The following is an 18,366-nucleotide window of genomic DNA, read 5'->3' as shown; positions in this document are numbered from 1 at the left end:
TATCCATTGTTTAATCTACTGTCCTTAATGCTCATGTGGAGTTTCTTTCCCTCCCAGTTTATGTCAGTTCAGGTAAACATGGTGCTGTGAATATTTTTGTACAAGTCTTTTTGTCAACATATTCATTTATTTAAAGAACAAAATTGCTGAGTCACAGGGTAGGTATATGTGTCGCTTTGTGAGAAACCACCCAACTTTCCCAAGTGACTATACTACCTTACATTCTACAAGAAAAGTTCCAGGTGCTCCACACTTTCTGCCAGCATTTGGCAATGTCAGCCATTCTGGTGAGTGTATAGTGGCTCCTCATCATGGTCTGAGTCTGCATTTCCCTGATGACTATGTTGGGCAACTTTTTACAGGCCTTCTGCTCATTCAGATGTTTTCCTTTCTGAGAGTCTTTTCTCATCATGGGCCCATTTTTTTGTATTGGATATTTGACTTTTTAATTATTGTAATATTTAGAATAATTGGTATATTTATTATTGATTCATAAGTATATGTTACATAGATGTGTACTGTTTTTAATATATTTTCCCAGCCCTAGCTTGCCTATTCTCTCTTAATGGTTTCTTTTGATGGGCAATTCAGTTTTGTTTTACCTGTGTTATCTTTTAATTTACTTTTAAAAAAAAAATTGGTTTAGCAATTTCCTTCCTAGATCAACTTTCCAGCACACACACACACAAAGTTTCAAAGTTGATTTTAAGATTAAACATTTCAAATGTATGAAAGACAATAATGACAAAAATAGCACACATAGTTCATAGTTTAGTAGTAAGAAACTATTACAGAGTTTTCACTTGAAAGTGAAAGACTGAAACTAAGAAAAATAAGAAGGATTAGAACGTATTCTGCAGAAAGTTAGCTCTTGACCACAATGTTACAGAACAAAATCAAAGGCTTAGCTTAAGGAGATACAAAGTTATTCAAGGGTCAAATATGAAAAAGAAAACATTTAAATTTCCCTAGAGCTATTTGTAAAAGAAGAGCAACAATTGGAAAGAGCACAGTGAGTTAAGGCTTGTGGCCAGGTTATAGACAAAGGGAAAGCCATACTTCAAGGGACACCATGAAAGCTATTAGACACTGTGGCAATACTGAGAGGTTGAAGGGGAAAAGTGTGCATGCACAGAATGGGTGGAAATCCTGGGTTGCTAGAGGAGGCAGTTAATGATACTTTCTTTCTGGTTTCTTCCAAAGGCTTTTCTTTCTGGTATCATCCTTCAATGGTCTTGAGGAACCACAGCACCATGACTTGGTTCCTCCTCCTTGGGCTGCCTGCTGATCATCCCAGCCAGGCCCTATTCTTTGTGCTTTTCCTGGTAATTTACCTCCTGACTCTGTCAGGGAAACTACTGCTGATCCTGGTGATCAGGGCCAGCTCTCACCTTCACACCCCCATGTACTTCTTCTTGAGTCACCTCTCCTTTGTGGATCTCTGTTACTCTTCAGTCACGGTGCCCAAGATGTTAGAGAACCTCCTGTCTGAGAAGAAAACAATCTCCATAGAGGACTGTTTGACCCAGGCCTTCTTTGTGTTTGACTCTGGGGGAACACAGATCTGCCTCCTTGCAGTGATGGCCTATGACCGCTATGCTGCCATCTGCCACCCTCTACACTATGGTCAGATGATGAGTGATGAGCTGTGTGTGGGGCTGGTGGGGGGATCCTGGGGCCTGGCCTTTCTGGATGCTCTCATCAATACCCTCCTAACTTGGAAGTTAGACTTCTGTGAGACTCGAGTCATCTCCAACTTCCTTTGTGAGATACCTTCTCTCTTCCCCCTCTCCTGTTCCAACAGCTCCAATAACTTTGCTGTCCTTCTCTGCTCAGCTCTTCTACATGCCTTTGGGACCTGCTTCCTGGTTTCCTACCCTTATTCCCACATTGTCTCCACCATCCTGAGCATCAGCTCCACCTCAGGCAGAAGCAAGGCCTTCTCCACCTGCTCCTCCCACCTCACTGCAGTGACCTTACCTTATGGTTCAGGCATCCTTCGCTATCTTATGCCCACCTCAGGTTCCCCATGGGAGTTGGTTTTCTCCATGCAGTACAGTGTGGTCACTCTCCTACTAAATCCCCTTGTCTATAGCTTCAAGAACAAAGAAGTGAAACCAGGTCTGAAAAGCATGTTGCAAAAAAGTTTATATCTTTCATAGAGTTTACAAAGTTCTCTGCTAGGTAGCAGAGAACAGGTAGAGGATGATTGACAAACAGCGTAATTACAGCAAGATACCTAAGTAATAGACACAAAGGAAAAACTTTGTTCCCTCATAATTCCAGACATAACACGCTATCTTGTAAAGCCTCCTTTCTTGCAAATGCACACAGAAATGCAGAAAATCACTTGCTTGCTTTGTTTTGTGTTTCATCTTTCTCAGTGTCAGAAAAATATATATCAGACAATTATTTCAATCCAAATCATTTGGCTGCAAACACAGAGGTATATTTTTCCTTTTGTTTGTGAAATGTTACCCAAATCCCCAGCACTGGAAAAACTGTTCATGTCCTGAATGCTCACCTGGATTCGCATGGGTATGAACTTAGAATTAAAGCCTTGCTTCAAAGTGAAAAACCAAGGTCTCTGAAGGAAGAAAGACATAGGCTTGAGAATCATGGAGGAGTGAGTGGAAGGTGGGTTTAAGATGAGCTCTGACTGAAAAGGGTCTTAGGGGCAAGGCAGATGCAGCTTAAGTGTCTGGGAGAGGAAGTCAGCTTCCTCTGGTCCAGGACTGGTCCAGGCTAACAGACAGCTTCCACAAGCCCTGTGAAGCATTATCTGCTATGTGGCAAGTGGAGCCAATGCCACTCCTTCTAGGGTGGCATAGAAGTCCTGCTTCTTTCCCCTTCTAGGTTTTTCTGGTGGCAAGGAAGAAGTCTGGTAAAGCTTGTTCTGGGAAAGTGATGAGGTTTAGAACAGAAAGGCATGGAGTGAAGAGGATCCTAGGTAGGAGTTTCGTGAGAGACAAAAGGATGGTCATAGAGAAGAAGACCAATCAGAAGAACTGCATGAAGCCACCTACCAAAGCATCATAGACAGCGTTATAAAACTGCTGATAACCCATCTTAGAAACCGAAATGTAAATCCATACACACAGTGTTATTTATTCTGAATATCTTAAGTGAAGGTGCATTTAATACTAAGTTGTTAGACCTGGCTGGATTGAGCAGGGGCTGAGAACCAAAGGGTCGCCAGTTTGATTCCCAGTCAGGGCATATGCCTAGGTTGTGGGCCAGGTCCGCAGTACAGGGCACTAAAGAAGCAACCACACACTGATATTTCTCTCCCTCTCTTTCTCCTTCTCTTCCTCTCTCTCTAAAAATAAATAAATAAAAATCTTTAAAAAAAGTACAGGGTTATTGTAATGAGGGGGTCCCAGGGAAGCAAAAAAGAATGAAGCTAGACAAACCCTAGACTGAAGCTGATGAATCTAAGTTGGCTGCTGGGCTGCTGGGGGCTTCAGAGCCAGGACCATTTAGGAGAGGAACTGCAGATGATGCCAGACTGCTGAAGAAGGGCTGTGCTGCTCCTGCCAGAATCAGAATATGGCTGCAGTGGTGTCTGCTCATCCTCATCTTCCTCTTCCTCAATCCTCTGTTCTTCCTCCTCTTTTCCTCTTCCTTTTCCTCCTCCTCTTTCCCCTTCCTCATCTTCTTCTACTTCTTCTTCTTTTTCTTTATCATTAGTATTTTCTTAAACAGGCCACTGTCTCCAAATGGTTAACTGTAACCTGAAGACAATTAGCAAGAGACTCAAGGCAATGTCCTGCTCAAGCCTCCAGCCAAAACATTGTAAAGTCAGGAATACAAGGATGAATATAGAGCTGGTAAATGTGACACTCCTGGACAAGAAAAGAAGATTAGCAAGGGGACACCTTGGGAGGACAGGAATTGAGAACCTGGGTCTGTACCTACCCCACAGAGCTACAGCTGAGGTATTCACTGCCCCAATGAAAGCACAGGAACACAGGCAAAGGACACGTGTGATTTCTGTAACTCTACTCAAAGGCAAACTAGTGCAATTTGGGGCTCTAAGAGGCCTGTGGATTTGTTCTCCAAACTCGGGAAACTTTGGAAATCACCAGGCAGCCTTCAGAAAGAGACTGCTAAGGCCCCCTGTTCCTTTTCTGTACCCTCTCACTTGGGGTGTTCATGTTCCCACCAGGGCACGGCCCTCTGCAGACCCTGCCCTGGCTCTTTCAGTGATCCAGCTAATTCACCTAAGGTTTTGTTCTTTGTTTTGTATTCTTTTCTTTTCTTTTTTAAGGAAACTTGGCTAAAGCAATTTTGTCTTATAATCACCTCTACTAACAAAACATTTACAATATATCTATTGTTATCTGATATCAGAATTTCATACAAGATAGACCTCTTTCAGCTCCTTCCAATATTGTGCCCTCCTTTGGGTCTCCTTTCTACTTGGGAAATTTCAAAAGTTTTCAGCCAACATGCCTTTTCCATTTAATGGCATTTTAGAAGGAGTATTTACCAAATATTTAACTCTTAATGTCTAATTCATTGAAGTTACAGAGTATAAGAACTCATAACTGCTTTTAGATATTTTCTCTTATTTGCATTTTTTGTAATAGATAGATTTATGAAGCAAGTAAACAGCTATTTGTTATTTTCCCTTTTCAGAGCTCAAGACTGAAAATATTTTCTGGATTCTGCTAAGCAGTTTAAATTATTTTTTACTTTACTTTTCACTATGTTGAAATCATAAGTATTATTGATTCATGTAAAATATTAATATTTTTCTTTAAATATTTTAATTAGGAATTATAAAAATACAGAAATCTTGTTGTACTACACAGTAAAAACCACTATTAATATTTAGGTATACCTCTGCCCAATTTTTCTATGCCCAATGTCTTTAGGGTGCATTCTTACACATAACTGGGACTATAACTTGTAAGAATTTTGTCTCTGTCATTTTACTTATAAAACTTCTGCATTTTCAATAATGTTGTAGTCTGTATTATATTTTATCAAGAACAAAAAGCCATAGTTTATTTAACAATTCCCCTATTAAGTATTTGCAGTGTTTCCCCATGTCACTCAATCAGTTATCTAGCAATTATTTTAAAGAGTTCTCCCCTCTTCTTCCCTCTCCTTTTCTGTCTCTTTTCTTTCTTTTTTTTCTTTTTTGTGGTAAGCTCTCATGGAACAGAACCAACCTTGCTGAGGGAAGGCTGAAAAGCATAGGCTTGAGTGACAAAAAGAAAGGGCAGCCAGAGCATGGGTGGCCAGAGTATCAGTCCTTTGTCTTGGGGACTCATGTAGTTGGCAGAAATGGGGTGAGGGAGTTACATATTGATTGGTGGGCAAAGGTGGTGTCAGCTCCCCCTGGGGAACATGACTACCCACTCCTCACCTCTGAGAACCCTGCATGTGATCTCTATTTCTGTGATTCTGTTCCTGTTCTAGTTGTTTGCTTAGTTTATTTTTGCTTTTGTTTTTGTTGCTTTAGGTTCAGTTGTTGATAGTTGTGAGTTTGTCATCTTACGTTTCATAGTTTTGATTTTCTTTTTCTTAGGTAAGTCTCTTTAACATTTCATATACTATGGGCTTGGTGATGATGAACTCTTTTAACTTGACCTAATCCGGGAAGCACATTATCTCCCCTTCCATTCTAAATAGCTTTGCTGGATAGAGTACTCTTGGATGTAAGCCCTTGCCTTTCATGACTTTAAATACTTCTTTCCAGCCCCTGCTTGCCTGCAAGGTTTCTTTAGAGAAATCAGCTGACAGTCTGATGGGAACTCCTTTGTAGGTATCTGTCTCCTTCTCTCTTGCTGCTTTTAAGATTCTCTCCTTCTCTTTAATCTTGGGTAATGTAATTATAATGTGCCCTGGTGTGTGCTTCCTTGGGTCCAACTTCTTTGGGACTCCTTGAGCTTCCTGGACTTCTTACAAGGCTATTTTCTTTGCCAGATTGGGGAAGTTCTCCTTCATTATTCTTTCAAATAAGTTTCAATTTCTTGCTCTTCCTCTCTCCTTCTGGCACCCCTGTGATTCACATGTTGGAAAGTTTAAAGTTGTACTGGAGAGTCCTCAGCCTCTCCTCATTTTTTGTATTCTTATTTCTTCATCCTGTTCCAGTTGAATGTTTATTTCTTTCTTCTGCTCCAAACCATTGATGAGTCCCAGTTTTCTCCCCTTCACTGTTGGTTCCCTGTATATTTTTCGTTAGTTCACTGGTCATAGCCTTCACTTTTTCTTTTATTTTGCAACCATACTCACCCACTTCTGTGAGCATCTTGATTACCACTGTTTTGAAATGTGCATCTGATAGATTGGCTATTTCTTCAGGGCTTAGTTGTATTTTTTTTTCTGGGGCTTTGATCTCTTCTTTCATTTGAATCACACTTTTTTGTCTTGGTGTGCCTGTTACAGAGTAAGGGGCACAGCCTTAAGTATTGGCCAGGGTGGGGTAACCCTCTTTGCTGCATTGTGACACTGTCTATGGGAGAGGTGTCCAACAGGGAACAATGACACTTGCTCAGCTCTCACCCCACTTTCTGTCACTTCCCTAGCTTCCCACACATTGTGGCCATTAAGGTGCTGATTCCCAGGTGTTTAGGTTTGTGTTCATTCTAGGACCCTGTGGGCCTCTCCAAGAGACCAAAGACTGTATTGTGAGACTGGGAGTTTCTCCCAACTTCACAAACCCCATAGGATTTACAGCCACAGGGTCTCAGTCTTTAGTTTCACATGCTGAACCCTGGGTTTCATGATCTGTCTCACTCCCCAGTTCTTCCTCCCAGCTTATTTGTGCACAAATGTGAAAGCACCTGCTCTGCCAGCCCCCACTACTCCCTAATGGTGGGCCACCTTGCTAGGCATCCTCTGCACCTGGCTGCCAGTCTCTGCTCCTCCTACCAGTCTGGATGAATGTTTCTTTAACCCTTTGGTTGTTAGAATCCATGATGTTTTGATTTTCTGGCAGTTCTGGTTGGTTTTCGTTTTTAAATTGGCGTTATATTTCTTTTGGTTGTGTGAGGAAACAAAGCACTTCTGCCTCCACCTCGGCCAGAACTCCTCTCACTGTTGATTGTTTGTTTATGTTCTCTGCACCCATGGCTGAAAATAATGACTTCTAGTCAGCAGTTCTACAAGCATTGGCTCTAATTCAAGGATGTGGGAGTTCTTTGGAAGATCCTGCTGATCCTTCTCACTGCAGTTCCCTGACCTAGAACACTTGGCTCCTGTTGACTCTCCTGTATCCTACCCCTTCTGCAGTCCTGCCAGCACTGTATAGGCTCTTGCTACAGAGGAATCCTCCCGCAACAACCACATTGGATGTGACAACTGTGAGAGTCTAAAGCCTCCTCTCTACTAAGTTAAACAATGTCTCTCCCCTTGAAAATTCACATATTCTTCTCATGAAAAGTAGTGTATAAGCAGGTTGCTGCATTTCCACCTGCCTTCTCTGCCCTCTCAGCTCTTCCAGTTCTTCTCACCCTGGCTCAGACAGGCACAGAGGAAAGGTAAGCAAGGTTACTGCTGAAGCAGAAGCCCAACAGGAAAATGAGAGCTACTGTTTCTGCTTGCAGGCACCCCCAGTTTTTGTGGGGTTTTTTTTCCTGGCATCCCATTCATTTGGATTCTTCAAAAGGAAAGTGATATTTCCTTTTCCATCAAAAGAGAACTAAATGAGTTCTCACCACTAACATAAAGTCCCAATTAAACCAGTGAAATTAACCCCCTTCACCCTTTGTTACAATCTCAGACTTTTTATATAGTCAGGGAAGGAGGGAATTGGTGATAACTACAGGTAGCATAACAGGTTCTTCTATCCTTCAAAAGGGTGTGTGATGCCATTATTGGTAGGTGTTATCAAGTGTAGAGCACTTATGTTGTGGGAATATAAATTGGTTCAGCCACTAGGGAAAGCAATATGGAGGTTCCTCAAAAACTTAAAAATAAAACTATCCTATGACCCAGCTATCCCACTTCTGGGTTTATACCCAAAGGAAATAAATACAGGGTATGGAAGAGATATATGGGCTCCCTTGGTTATTGCAGCATTATGCACAACAACCAAGAGATGGAAATAACCTAAGTGCCCATCAACAGAAGAATGGGTAAAGCAGATGTGGTACACTATTAATAATGTGGTATGCAATGGAATATTATTTATCCAGGAGAAAGAAAAGCATCCTGCTACTCACAACATGATGAAATTGACTATGTTATGCTAAGTGAGATAAGTCAGCAAAAGACAAGTAATGTATGGTATCACTATTTATATGTAGAATCTAAAAAAGGCAAATGCATGAAAACAGAGAATAATTGGTGGTTACCAGCAGATGGGGTGTGGGGAAACAGGACAGATGTTGTTTAAGGGTGAAAACTTGTAGCAATGAGTAAATAAGTCCAAGAGCTCTAATGCACAGTTCACTGAATATAGACAACAAAATTCTATTAAAGTTACAAAATTTACTGAGAGACTAGAACTTCACTATTCCAACTGTGGATGGAAAAAGAGACCCACATACTAAACTTGACAAGCTCAGAGAAGGCCTGCGTGGTGGGCCTTAGCAACTCAGAGAACAAAAGTAATCACATGGGATAGTCTGAACTCAAAAATTTCTAACTCAAAGCAGGTCACAGCAGGCAGTCACATCCCAGGCCTACAGCTTCCTTACCAAAGGCCAGTCTTTGCCTCTAGTGAGCCTGTCTACTGTCTTTTTGCATCTAAAACAACACACTTCTGGACTGTCAGAGTATTCTCTTCTCTAGACCCCTCAGGGCACCAGCACAGACACCAGAGCAGGAGACCACAGAGCCCCTCATTGTTATCTTGTCCCCACAAACCAGCTCAAGTGCTGTGCATGAATTATTAACCATTCTTTCCCCACCAATGTGAAAGTGTGTGGCTCTCTATTTTGCTTCTTATTCCATCTCTGCCTTGCTTTCTCCTGCCCCCTAAATCTACCCTCATTAATGAAAGGTTTTCTTAGGCTCTGCTGAGGAATACATGCTAATCAACCACAAAGTTATGCAGTATAAAGCTTCTTTTTGGAGTTTGCGTTTCCTGGTGAGGTTCTCTGGTCCAGAGAAAGGGGGCCCAAGAATTCGCCTCAAGCAGGATAAATGGCGGGGTTTAATTTTGGGTTGGTTCTCTGTGGGAGCTGAGGATTGGTCCCTTGTGAACAAAGCAGCAACATATCATTGGTGGTTCCCCTCGTGCCCTGGTGACATCAGGCATCTCTTCTGGGTTGTAGTTCAGCCACCTTGTTTGATTGTAGTCCAGCCTCCATTTTGTCCTACCCCGCCCATCCTGATACTTACATCACCTCCTTTTATTCTAATGTATAAAATAAGCTGCAAAACTCCCATTCTCTAGAACATCTCTCCCAATTCATTGAGATTTTGCTTCCTGGCAATTGTCATCAGTTTGGCTCAATAAACTCAAAAAATTCTCTATTGCTTTTGATGTTTCTTATGTGGACATAACCACTACAAAATGCTAATTATTTAACATGTTGGAGGTACTGATTATCGCTACAATGGCTATCATATTGCGACATATATAAATCTTGGATCTCCATGGTGTAGTCTATGAAAGAGAACAAATCAACAGCAAAATCTTTGGAATAGTCAAACTAGTACTCCAGTTGTGTTTAATGGTATGACTCCCTGCCTCTTGATGTTGCAGGTAGATTCTTTGGGGACTTACATGGATAATTGAATGACAATGTGATGTCCGGAAAATACACACCACTTACACACACTTTCTACTTCTGTATATCCTTAAAGTTGTCTATAATAAAAAGTTTCTACAACAATTAAAATTTTGTTTTAAAGTTTTTAATCTATTTGGATTTTATTTGAATGGCAATAAAGGAAAGAATTAATTATGGATGACATGATGTATTTTTATTTTCTTCTTTTATCATGGAAATATCTTTAATAATTTTTTTCATTTTAAAAATATCTTCAATATATTTTTATTTTTGTTGTTTATCATTATCATATCTTTATAACCACAAATATAAATTTAAACATAAGAAAATGGGAAGGAAGAGAAGAACACAGGTAGGGAGGAAGAGAAAAGGGGTGGGAGGCAGGCTGTGAGACAGGGAGGGAATTCTAACCTTTGGGCCTAGGAAACCTTGGAACTCTGTACTTTTATCTTTAGAAATTATTGGCCACCCTGGGGCCCTTCTTATATGATGCAACCCACTGAAATAAGACTGATACAGCAGGGAAGAGGTGGCCCTGGAGAGCCCACTCAGATTCAGAGCAGGCCCTCTGCCTAAGGGCCTCTCCAGGGACCTCTCTCACTGTCTAGGTCTACCTGGATCAAGTCCCTCCAGTCATTGTTACTTGGGCAGCAGAGTCAAAAAGGCTCCCCTTTGGACAGAAAGACTACAGGGATATTTCCCTGCTCACAAGTTCCATCCTTGTGTCTCCTAAAGGAAGGACAAGGTCAGGGAAGCCACAGCCACAGCCACATCTGTGGCTTTTGCTCCAGTGTTGGAACAGATACCATTCAGGACACCATTCCACTGACAGCATCTCTTGTTGGCCTAGGGAGCCCAGGTGAAGACAAATCGCCTTCTTATTAAAACCCATCTTTGCCAAAAACTGTCCACTCTGGGAACTTGTGAATATACAGCCAAGAATAGAAATTAGGTCCTCATTTACCATCCAGGAGGGAGGGCTGACCACTCTGCCTTCCTCTGACCTAGACTAAACCCTATACTGTCCATTTTACCAGGTATTCTTTAATCTTTTACTTTTTTATTTTAAAATTTTTTGGCTTTTACCCTCCCCACAATGTGGAGAAAACGGTCCAAGTTTGACTTGGTTTTATATGAGTCTCTCGGTACCAGCTCAGGGAATAAGCAGTCTTTGAGGACTGTCATGTCAAGGACTGAGATTACAGGGCAAATACTGGACATTACAGATTCACAACAACCCTGGGATGGGAAGGCCCTGCAGTGGCTGGGTGGGCCACTTACTTCTACTTTGAGGACTTCTTCCTGCCCACCTTCATGAAACCAGCAAGCACCCCCATGTGCCATTTCTGCCTGGGCTGGCAGAGAAGAGGAGAACTTTTCTATTTAGTACCACAAATGGCCAAGCAAGATCATTCTGCAATCTTTAGGATTTCTAAGTTGAAATAGACTTTAGAAATTGTATGATTCTTCAAGACCATTTTCTCTTAATGAATTTCTTTTGTTGTTGTTGCTGTTGTTGTTTTAACTCACAAATTTAGTGTCAGAGAAAAGTCTTGTACCGTCACCAGGTGTCACAATACCCCTGTCAATCATTCAAATAATCATCATGGTCTGGCAGCCAGATGGTCAGCCTGAACATTTACTACTACTCACTCACCATGCCAGTCAGCCCCCCTGTGGTTTGATCTCAGTTCCTTCTGGGACCAGAGAAGCTGGAGAACAGCACTTCTCAGTGCTCTGGCATCTGTTACCAACCCCTGGCCTTTTTTTCTCCTGTCTGGATAATCTCTGCTCTTTTCTCTTTCCTTCCTAGGTCTGATTATCTGCACTCTTCCTTCCCACCTCTCCACCTTGGCCAATAAGTTCCTGCCTTAAGCTGGGAAGGGCTGATGAGGTCTCACATGGCAAGGTTGCCTTTGCTGCATGATCTGTCCTGGGTCGGATATGAAGCTTTACTCACAATGCCTCAACACCAGCCATGTTATGACACTGAACCCTTTTGAGCATTCTTCCATTCATGTTCCTCTAAAGGAAAACTTGACTGCTCCATGGAAATTGGCAACATAACCACAGTCACTGAATTTGTTCTCCTAGGACTATCCAACAACCCTCAGATCCAGGCAATACTCTTTGTACTCTTCCTGGTGATTTACCTCCTGACCCTCACAGAGAACCTGCTTGTGCTGCTGGTGATCAGAGCTGATTCCCATCTCCACACACCCATGTACTTTTTCCTGAGCCACCTGTCCTTCCTGGATGCTTTCTATTCCTCAGTCATTGTGCCTAAACTGCTAGAGAACCTTCTTTCCAAGTCAAAGACTATAGCCCTGCTTGAGTGTTTCACCCAGATTTCTTTGGTCATATTTTCTGGAGCCACTGAAGCTTGCCTCCTTTCAGTCATGGCCTATGACCGGTTCCAGGCTGTGTGCCACCCACTGTTGTACATGGTGGCTATGAACAGGAAAGTATGTATTGGCCTGGTGGGAGCATCCTGGGTCATAGGAATAGGGACTGGCCTAGTAAACACCCTTCTGCTGGCTCAACAGCACTTCTGTGGTCCCAGCCTCATCAGCAGTTTTGTCTGTGAGCTTCCTCCAGTGCTCCTATTGGCCTGCTCTGACACCTACATTAGCAATGTTGCCATCCTCACAACCATGGTGGTCCTGGGCATTGGCAACCTTTTCCTATTGCTGGGTTCCTACACTCACATCATCATGACAGCTCTGGGCATCAACTCTACCTCAGGTCGAAGCAAGATCTTCTACACTTGCTCTTCTCATGTTCTTGTGGTCGTCATCTTTTACGGTTCAGGACTTTTCAGGTATGTCATAGTATACATCCTGAAACCAAACATAGGATATTCCTTACCCTAAGTGGCCTTCATCTGTAGAAACTGCCATTCTCTGGAACATCTTTCTCAATTCACTGAGATTTTGCTTCCTGACAATTGTTTGGCTGAATAAACAAAAAATTCTCCATTGCTTTTGATGTTTCTTACATGGACATAACCACTGCAAAGTGCTAATTATTTAACATGTTGGAGGTACTGATTATCAGTACAATGGCAATCATATTGCAATATATGAATATTCGATCTGCATGGTTTTGGTCTGTGATGCAAAGTAGCAGCATATGTTGTAGTCTACATTTCAAAGTAGCAGGATAATACTTAAGGTGAAATTCAGAAGGCTAAGTTCTAGTATTGGCTCAGCTGTAGACTAGCCATGAATTACAAAAAGTTCATTTTCATTTTCAGACCTTGGTGGGCTACTTTAAAAAGTGAGTTTATACAAGACGTAAAAATGTTCCTACTTTCATTAACCTATGATTTAGGCGTTCTCATAAAGGAAATTAAGAAATATTGCTTAAAGTATAGTAGATTTTTATTCAGTGCAACATAAAAAATAAAACATATCTTTGAAATAGATGCCATCTTTCCTGTGGGAAGATGATGTCTCCAAAGCCTATTTATGCTATAACTCCCTATTAGGCACCTGCAAGACACAAGCTGCTTTACATGTTCAATCTTAGTTGTATCTTAGTTGTAATTAGCATGTATCATGCTACAAGAGAAATATTAATGCCACTTTCAGGTAAGGAACCTGAGTTTCAGGAGTAACAGGGAATTTCTTGAAGGTCCCAGAACAAGCTAGTAATGCAGCCATAATTTAAAACAAGTGTCATTGACTTCAAACCTCATGCTCTTCTCTACCATGCTTCCCTCAAATATAAACAGCTACAGCTGATGAGTCTTCGCTTACCAGGAGACACAATGATTATGGTCTGTGCTCTCTGAAGTAAAATGGAGGTGGATTTGCACAAATTGTTCCATGTTTTTGTCACATGCTTGTGACTTGGAGCAAAACCAGGGGTGGAAAAGGATGGTAAAGAATGGTCTAGGAGAGCTCATCTGTGCCTGTGAACAAATGTCCTCATCTCTCTGTCTTGGTTTCCTCATATGCCATTGGGGGACACTAAGCTTTCTCCTACCTACCTCACAGAAATATTGGGAGAAAGAAATTAGATGATGAAAAAGCATAATAAAACAAATATCTTTTTCAACCAAGCACACCAGAACCCACAAAGAACATTTCAATGATGATGGTACCATTGCTTTAAAAAAAAAAGTAATCCTTCTTTGGGAAATACTGCCAGTGGCATTTAACACGACACATCCAAAATTTTAGCCTTATTATTTTGGATTGATAGATTGTACTTAACACATTTTTATCCTTCACATCATTTACCAAGCATGGCTTCTTTTTTAAACCAGAGAAAATGTACCTAAAAATAAATGTTTGTTCCACCAAGCATTCTAAAAGTAATGTGCTATGGTTACTTTGGAATGTTGGGAACAATGAGAACTTTATTGAAGTAAGCATGCAGTTTTGCCAGGTACAATGGTCACAGGTTGAGGAGACATAGTTGAATACATAAGGAAAAGAAGATAAAAGTTCCTTATATTATTCACAGCTAATACAGAAAGATGTTTTGAAGAGTATGAAGTATTAGGGAATTACATGGAATTATTATTAGATCTGCTCAAACCTGCAGCACATAATCTGCCAAAGAACTAACTTTTCCCCAGAGCAGTGCCTATAATGTTCTCCATAGGATCATTCATGTTTGGTGGCATTTAAAGGCAGAAATGCTTGACTCCTCACTGATCATACAGTCATTTCTACTTGCTGCTACCAGTGATAGTTGGCCCAGCCCTGAGGACCCTTTTGCAGATTGTCCAGGATAGGGTGGGCAGCAGCTGCCAACAGGGCTGTGGCCATTGTCCTGAATCTAGTTTATGCCCTTGTGAAATTACTTTCCAGGTATATGACTCCACCATCTGGCTCAGTCCTGGAGCAAGTGCTCTCCATGCAGTACAGTGTGGTGACACCTCTGTTAAACCCCCTCATCTACAGTCTGAAGAATCAAGAGGTGAAGGCAGCTCTGAAAAGGGTGCTGGCCAGGAAGTCCAGGCTGACCTTCTGACCCAGCCTCCACTGTCTCACCAGGAGGAAACGTAACAGGAAGGAAGAGGTGAGAAGAGCTATCACCATGCAGCTATTTCACCACTCACTCTTTCCAAAACAGAAGCCTTAGTTCTTCTGACCCCAGTCAAGTGAGATGGGGAAGCTTCCATAGACCAGATCACATCCATCCGCCATGGGTCCAGTCACCACACAGGAAAGTCATTACAGGCTTGCTAGCCATTTCTACAACAATTGCTCATTTCTTGTCCTTTCTACTTTTCCTCTTTCTGCCTCTTCCTCACTCTTTGACTTCAGTCTATGTACAAAGTGTAATCCAACTATCTGACCACTAGCAAATATTCCACTGCATTCTGGGAGAGCCCCATCTTGGTACTGTGAGACCCAATTTCTCCTGTGTTCCCTTCCCAAATATTCCTGGGAAGATCTACAGCTCCATGATAACTTAGAAAGAAATAAAATACGTGTGTCTTCTCATGTCTTTGTTCTTGACAAGTAACATAAAGTAAAGCCTAGCAAGTTCTTCTTAAAGGGCCTGTGCACAGACTAACCTGGACTCACTCCCTCTGAGCTCCAGCACAGGAGCAGGATATTGGAAGGCACCAAAGGCATACAGGGAGAAACTGAAGTGTCCAGCATCATGCCAAGAGCTGTGGAGCAGCTTTCTCCCAGACAGAAATGCTAGCAGAGGCCACTGTTCCTTTTCTGAATGGTCCTACCCCTCCTCTGCACAGGGCTACAGAACAGTAAGACAGGTGCTATGTCTGAGACTCCATCAAGATGCTTACACTGTTTGCCTTACTCTGGTGATTTCCTGAGGCTCTGCCCAACCCAGCCTTCAATCCATACAAGTGGCTTTGCTTGGCTCATGCTTCAGATTTTCCTAAATTCTCTCAAATAAACAGTATCTGGCCTCAGCATGCCCTGTGCTTATTGCTAAGTGGCCCCAGGCCCAGCATTAACAACAGCCAGCCTTGGTTCACATCTTGGACTCACTTGGACATCTCCGCACCCAGCCAAATAGCAGCCAACTGCAGATCACATTGTAGCTTATGCCAAGTAGCCCCAGTTAGAACACAGGTGGTGGCTGACCTTTGCCTGCACCTCTCAGGAGACCCCAGAGCCTGCACACCCAGTGAACAGCTACAGACCATAGTGGAGCACCACCACAGAATCACCTCCATAAGCAACACATTCAAGGGACAAACTCAGTGGGCACAGTCAAGGGGCAGACTCAACTCCCCGCTGAAGTAAGTCCTGCTCTGTGGAGTGGGGCCCTGCCCTGCTGATTCTCCAAAGTGGTCTGAGGGTGGTGTCAGTGGGCACAGCCAATCTTTGCAGCTGAATGGCCTGGGTAAATCCCTCCCATTGATCTGCCAATATCAATTAAAGCTTACCTACAAAAGGAGGATATATAATGTCCCCACAGTGGGTACTCCTTGACCCACTGGACCCGATGGGGTAATAGGGTAAGCTGTACCACTGGACCCTATAGGATATTTACTATATTAGGCTATTCTACTTAGCCAGGGAGTCATAACAGCTCTACATAATACATAGAACAAACACAGGGAGGTGGCCAAAATCAGTACATACAGAAACCTGGCCCAAATGAAAGAACACATCAAAACTCCATGAAAAGAACTAAACAAAATAGAGACAAGTAATCTACTTGAGGCAAGGTTCAAAGGACAGGTCATAAGGATGCTCAATGAACATAGGGGAAGAGAAGGTGAAATTAGAACTTCAACAATACAAAATGGGCACGGAAACAATAAAAAAGCACCAGGAAGAAATGAAGGATACACTAACTGAAAGAAAGAACAATTTATAGGGTATCAAGAGTAGAGTGCATAAAGTTGAGAACCAAATCAGTGATTTAGAATATAAGGGGGCAAAAAATACCCAATTAGAACAAGAAGAAAAAATCCAAAAAAATGAGGACAGTGTAAGGAGCCTCTGACACATCTTCTAGTATACAAACATTTACATCATGAGAGTGCCCAAAGGAGAAGAAAGAGAGCAAGAAACTAGAAACCTATTTGACAAGATAATGACAGAAAACTTCCCTAACTTCCTGAAGGCAATAGACATATAAGTCCAGGACTCACAGAGAGTCTCAAGATGAATCCAAAGAGACCCACACCAAGACATATCATAATGAAAACACCAAAGGTAAAAGACAAAGAGAGAATCTTAAAAGCAGCAAGAGAAAACACCATTAGTTACCTACAAGGGAGCTCCCATAAAACTGTCAGCTGATTTCTCAAAAGAAACTTTGCAGGCTAGAAGAGACTGGCAAGAAATATCAAGGTGATGAAAGGCAGGGACCTACAGTCAAGATTAATCTACCCAGCAAACTGTCATTTATAGTCAAAGGACAGATAAAAAAAAGCCTCTCAGACAAGGAAAAACTAAAGGAGATTATCATCAACAAACTAGTGTTATATGACATGTTAAAGGGTATCCTTTAAGAAGATGAAAATATGAGCAATAAAATGGCAATACATACATATGTATCAACAATTGAACTAAAAACAAAATAAATGAACAAGCAGAACAGAAACAGAATCACAGATACAGAGAATGTTTTGACAGTTGCCAGATGGGAGCGGCGTCAGGGAGATGGGAGAAAAAGGTAAAGGGATTAAGAAGTAGAAATTGGGACTTCTGGCCAATGGAGGAATAGGTACTTACAGTTTGCCTCCTCACACAACCAAAAGAAGGACAACAACAAATTTAAAAACAAAAGATAACCAGAACTGCCAGAAAATTGAACTGTATGGAAGTCTAACAACCAAGGAGTTAAAGAAGAAACATTCATCCAGACCTATAGGAGGTGTAGAGATGGGCATCCGGGGTCAAGGCCACTGATGGCCGCGGGAATGGGCAAAGCAGCAGCTGGCAGAATGGGAGAGGCAGAGGCTGGTGGAGTGGGCAGTCCCACATTTGTGTGCAGATAAACCGGGAGGAACAGCCGAAAAAGTAGATAAACTGCCCAATCCAGAATTCTAGCATGGGAAATAGTCTCATAATCTCTGACTGAAAAAAAACTGAGTGGGGGTTGTTGAGGTGGTGGGAGAAACTCCCAGCCTCACAGGAAAGTTTGTTGCAGAGACCCACAGGGTCCTAGAACATACACAAAACCACCCACACAGGAATCAGCACTAGAATGGCCCAATTTGTGTGTGGGAAACAGAAGAAGTGATTGAAAAGTGGCTGGAGAGCTGAGCAAATGACATCGTTCCCTCGTGGGCCCCTTCCCTACATACAGCACCACAGCCAAGCATCCTGGGTTATCCCATCCTGGGGAATACCTAAGACTCTGCCACTTAATAGGTGAAAGGCACACTGAAATAAAAAAAAATATATATGGCCCAAAAGAAAGAACAGATCAAAGCTCCAGAAAAAATACTACTAAGCAGTGAAGAGATAGCCAACCCATCAGATGCACAGTTCAAAACACTGGTAATCAGGATGCTCACAGAAACAGTTGAGTATGGTTGCAAGATAGAGGAAAAAGTGAAGGCTATGAAAAGTGAAATAAAGGAAAATGTACAGGGAACCAACAGTAACAGGAAGGAAACTGGGACTCATCAATGGTATAAACCAGAAGGAAAAAAATAAACATTCAACTGGAACAGAATGAAGAAATGAGAATGCAAAAAAAATGAGGAGAGGCTGAG

At 42.0% G+C, this 18,366-nt stretch overlaps 2 protein-coding genes across 2 annotated transcripts; both read left to right on the top strand.

Annotated features, from left to right (window-relative positions):
- Positions 1-1,229: 1,229 nt before the first annotated feature.
- LOC114513053 (olfactory receptor 8S1-like) lies at positions 1,230-2,162 on the top strand. The gene has a single exon (XM_028532157.1). The coding sequence runs from the start codon at positions 1,230-1,232 to the stop codon at positions 2,160-2,162; it is 933 nt and encodes a 310-aa protein (XP_028387958.1).
- An 8,234-nt stretch (positions 2,163-10,396) lies between these two features.
- LOC114513052 (olfactory receptor 8S1-like) lies at positions 10,397-14,880 on the top strand. Its single transcript, XM_028532155.2, has 3 exons — positions 10,397-10,554; positions 11,509-12,516; positions 14,519-14,880. Exons 2-3 carry the CDS (start codon positions 11,744-11,746, stop codon positions 14,679-14,681), a joined length of 936 nt encoding a protein of 311 aa, XP_028387956.1. The 5' UTR covers positions 10,397-10,554; positions 11,509-11,743; the 3' UTR covers positions 14,682-14,880.
- The last annotated feature ends 3,486 nt before the right edge of the window (positions 14,881-18,366 follow it).

This window comes from Phyllostomus discolor, chromosome 2 (assembly GCF_004126475.2).
Source record: "Phyllostomus discolor isolate MPI-MPIP mPhyDis1 chromosome 2, mPhyDis1.pri.v3, whole genome shotgun sequence".
NCBI lineage: Eukaryota > Metazoa > Chordata > Mammalia > Chiroptera > Phyllostomidae > Phyllostomus > Phyllostomus discolor.
Note: the sequence above shows the minus strand (reverse complement) of the source record. Positions and strands in the feature narration are given on the sequence as shown.

Coding starts and splice junctions, on each gene's coding strand:
- LOC114513053 (XM_028532157.1), top strand. CDS start 1,230: ATGGTCTTGAGGAACCACAGCACCATGACTTGGTTCCTCCTCCTTGGG.
- LOC114513052 (XM_028532155.2), top strand. CDS start 11,744: ATGGAAATTGGCAACATAACCACAGTCACTGAATTTGTTCTCCTAGGA. Junction 12,517..14,518: donor TACGGTTCAGGACTTTTCAG/GTATGTCATAGT, acceptor ATTACTTTCCAG/GTATATGACTCCACCATCTG.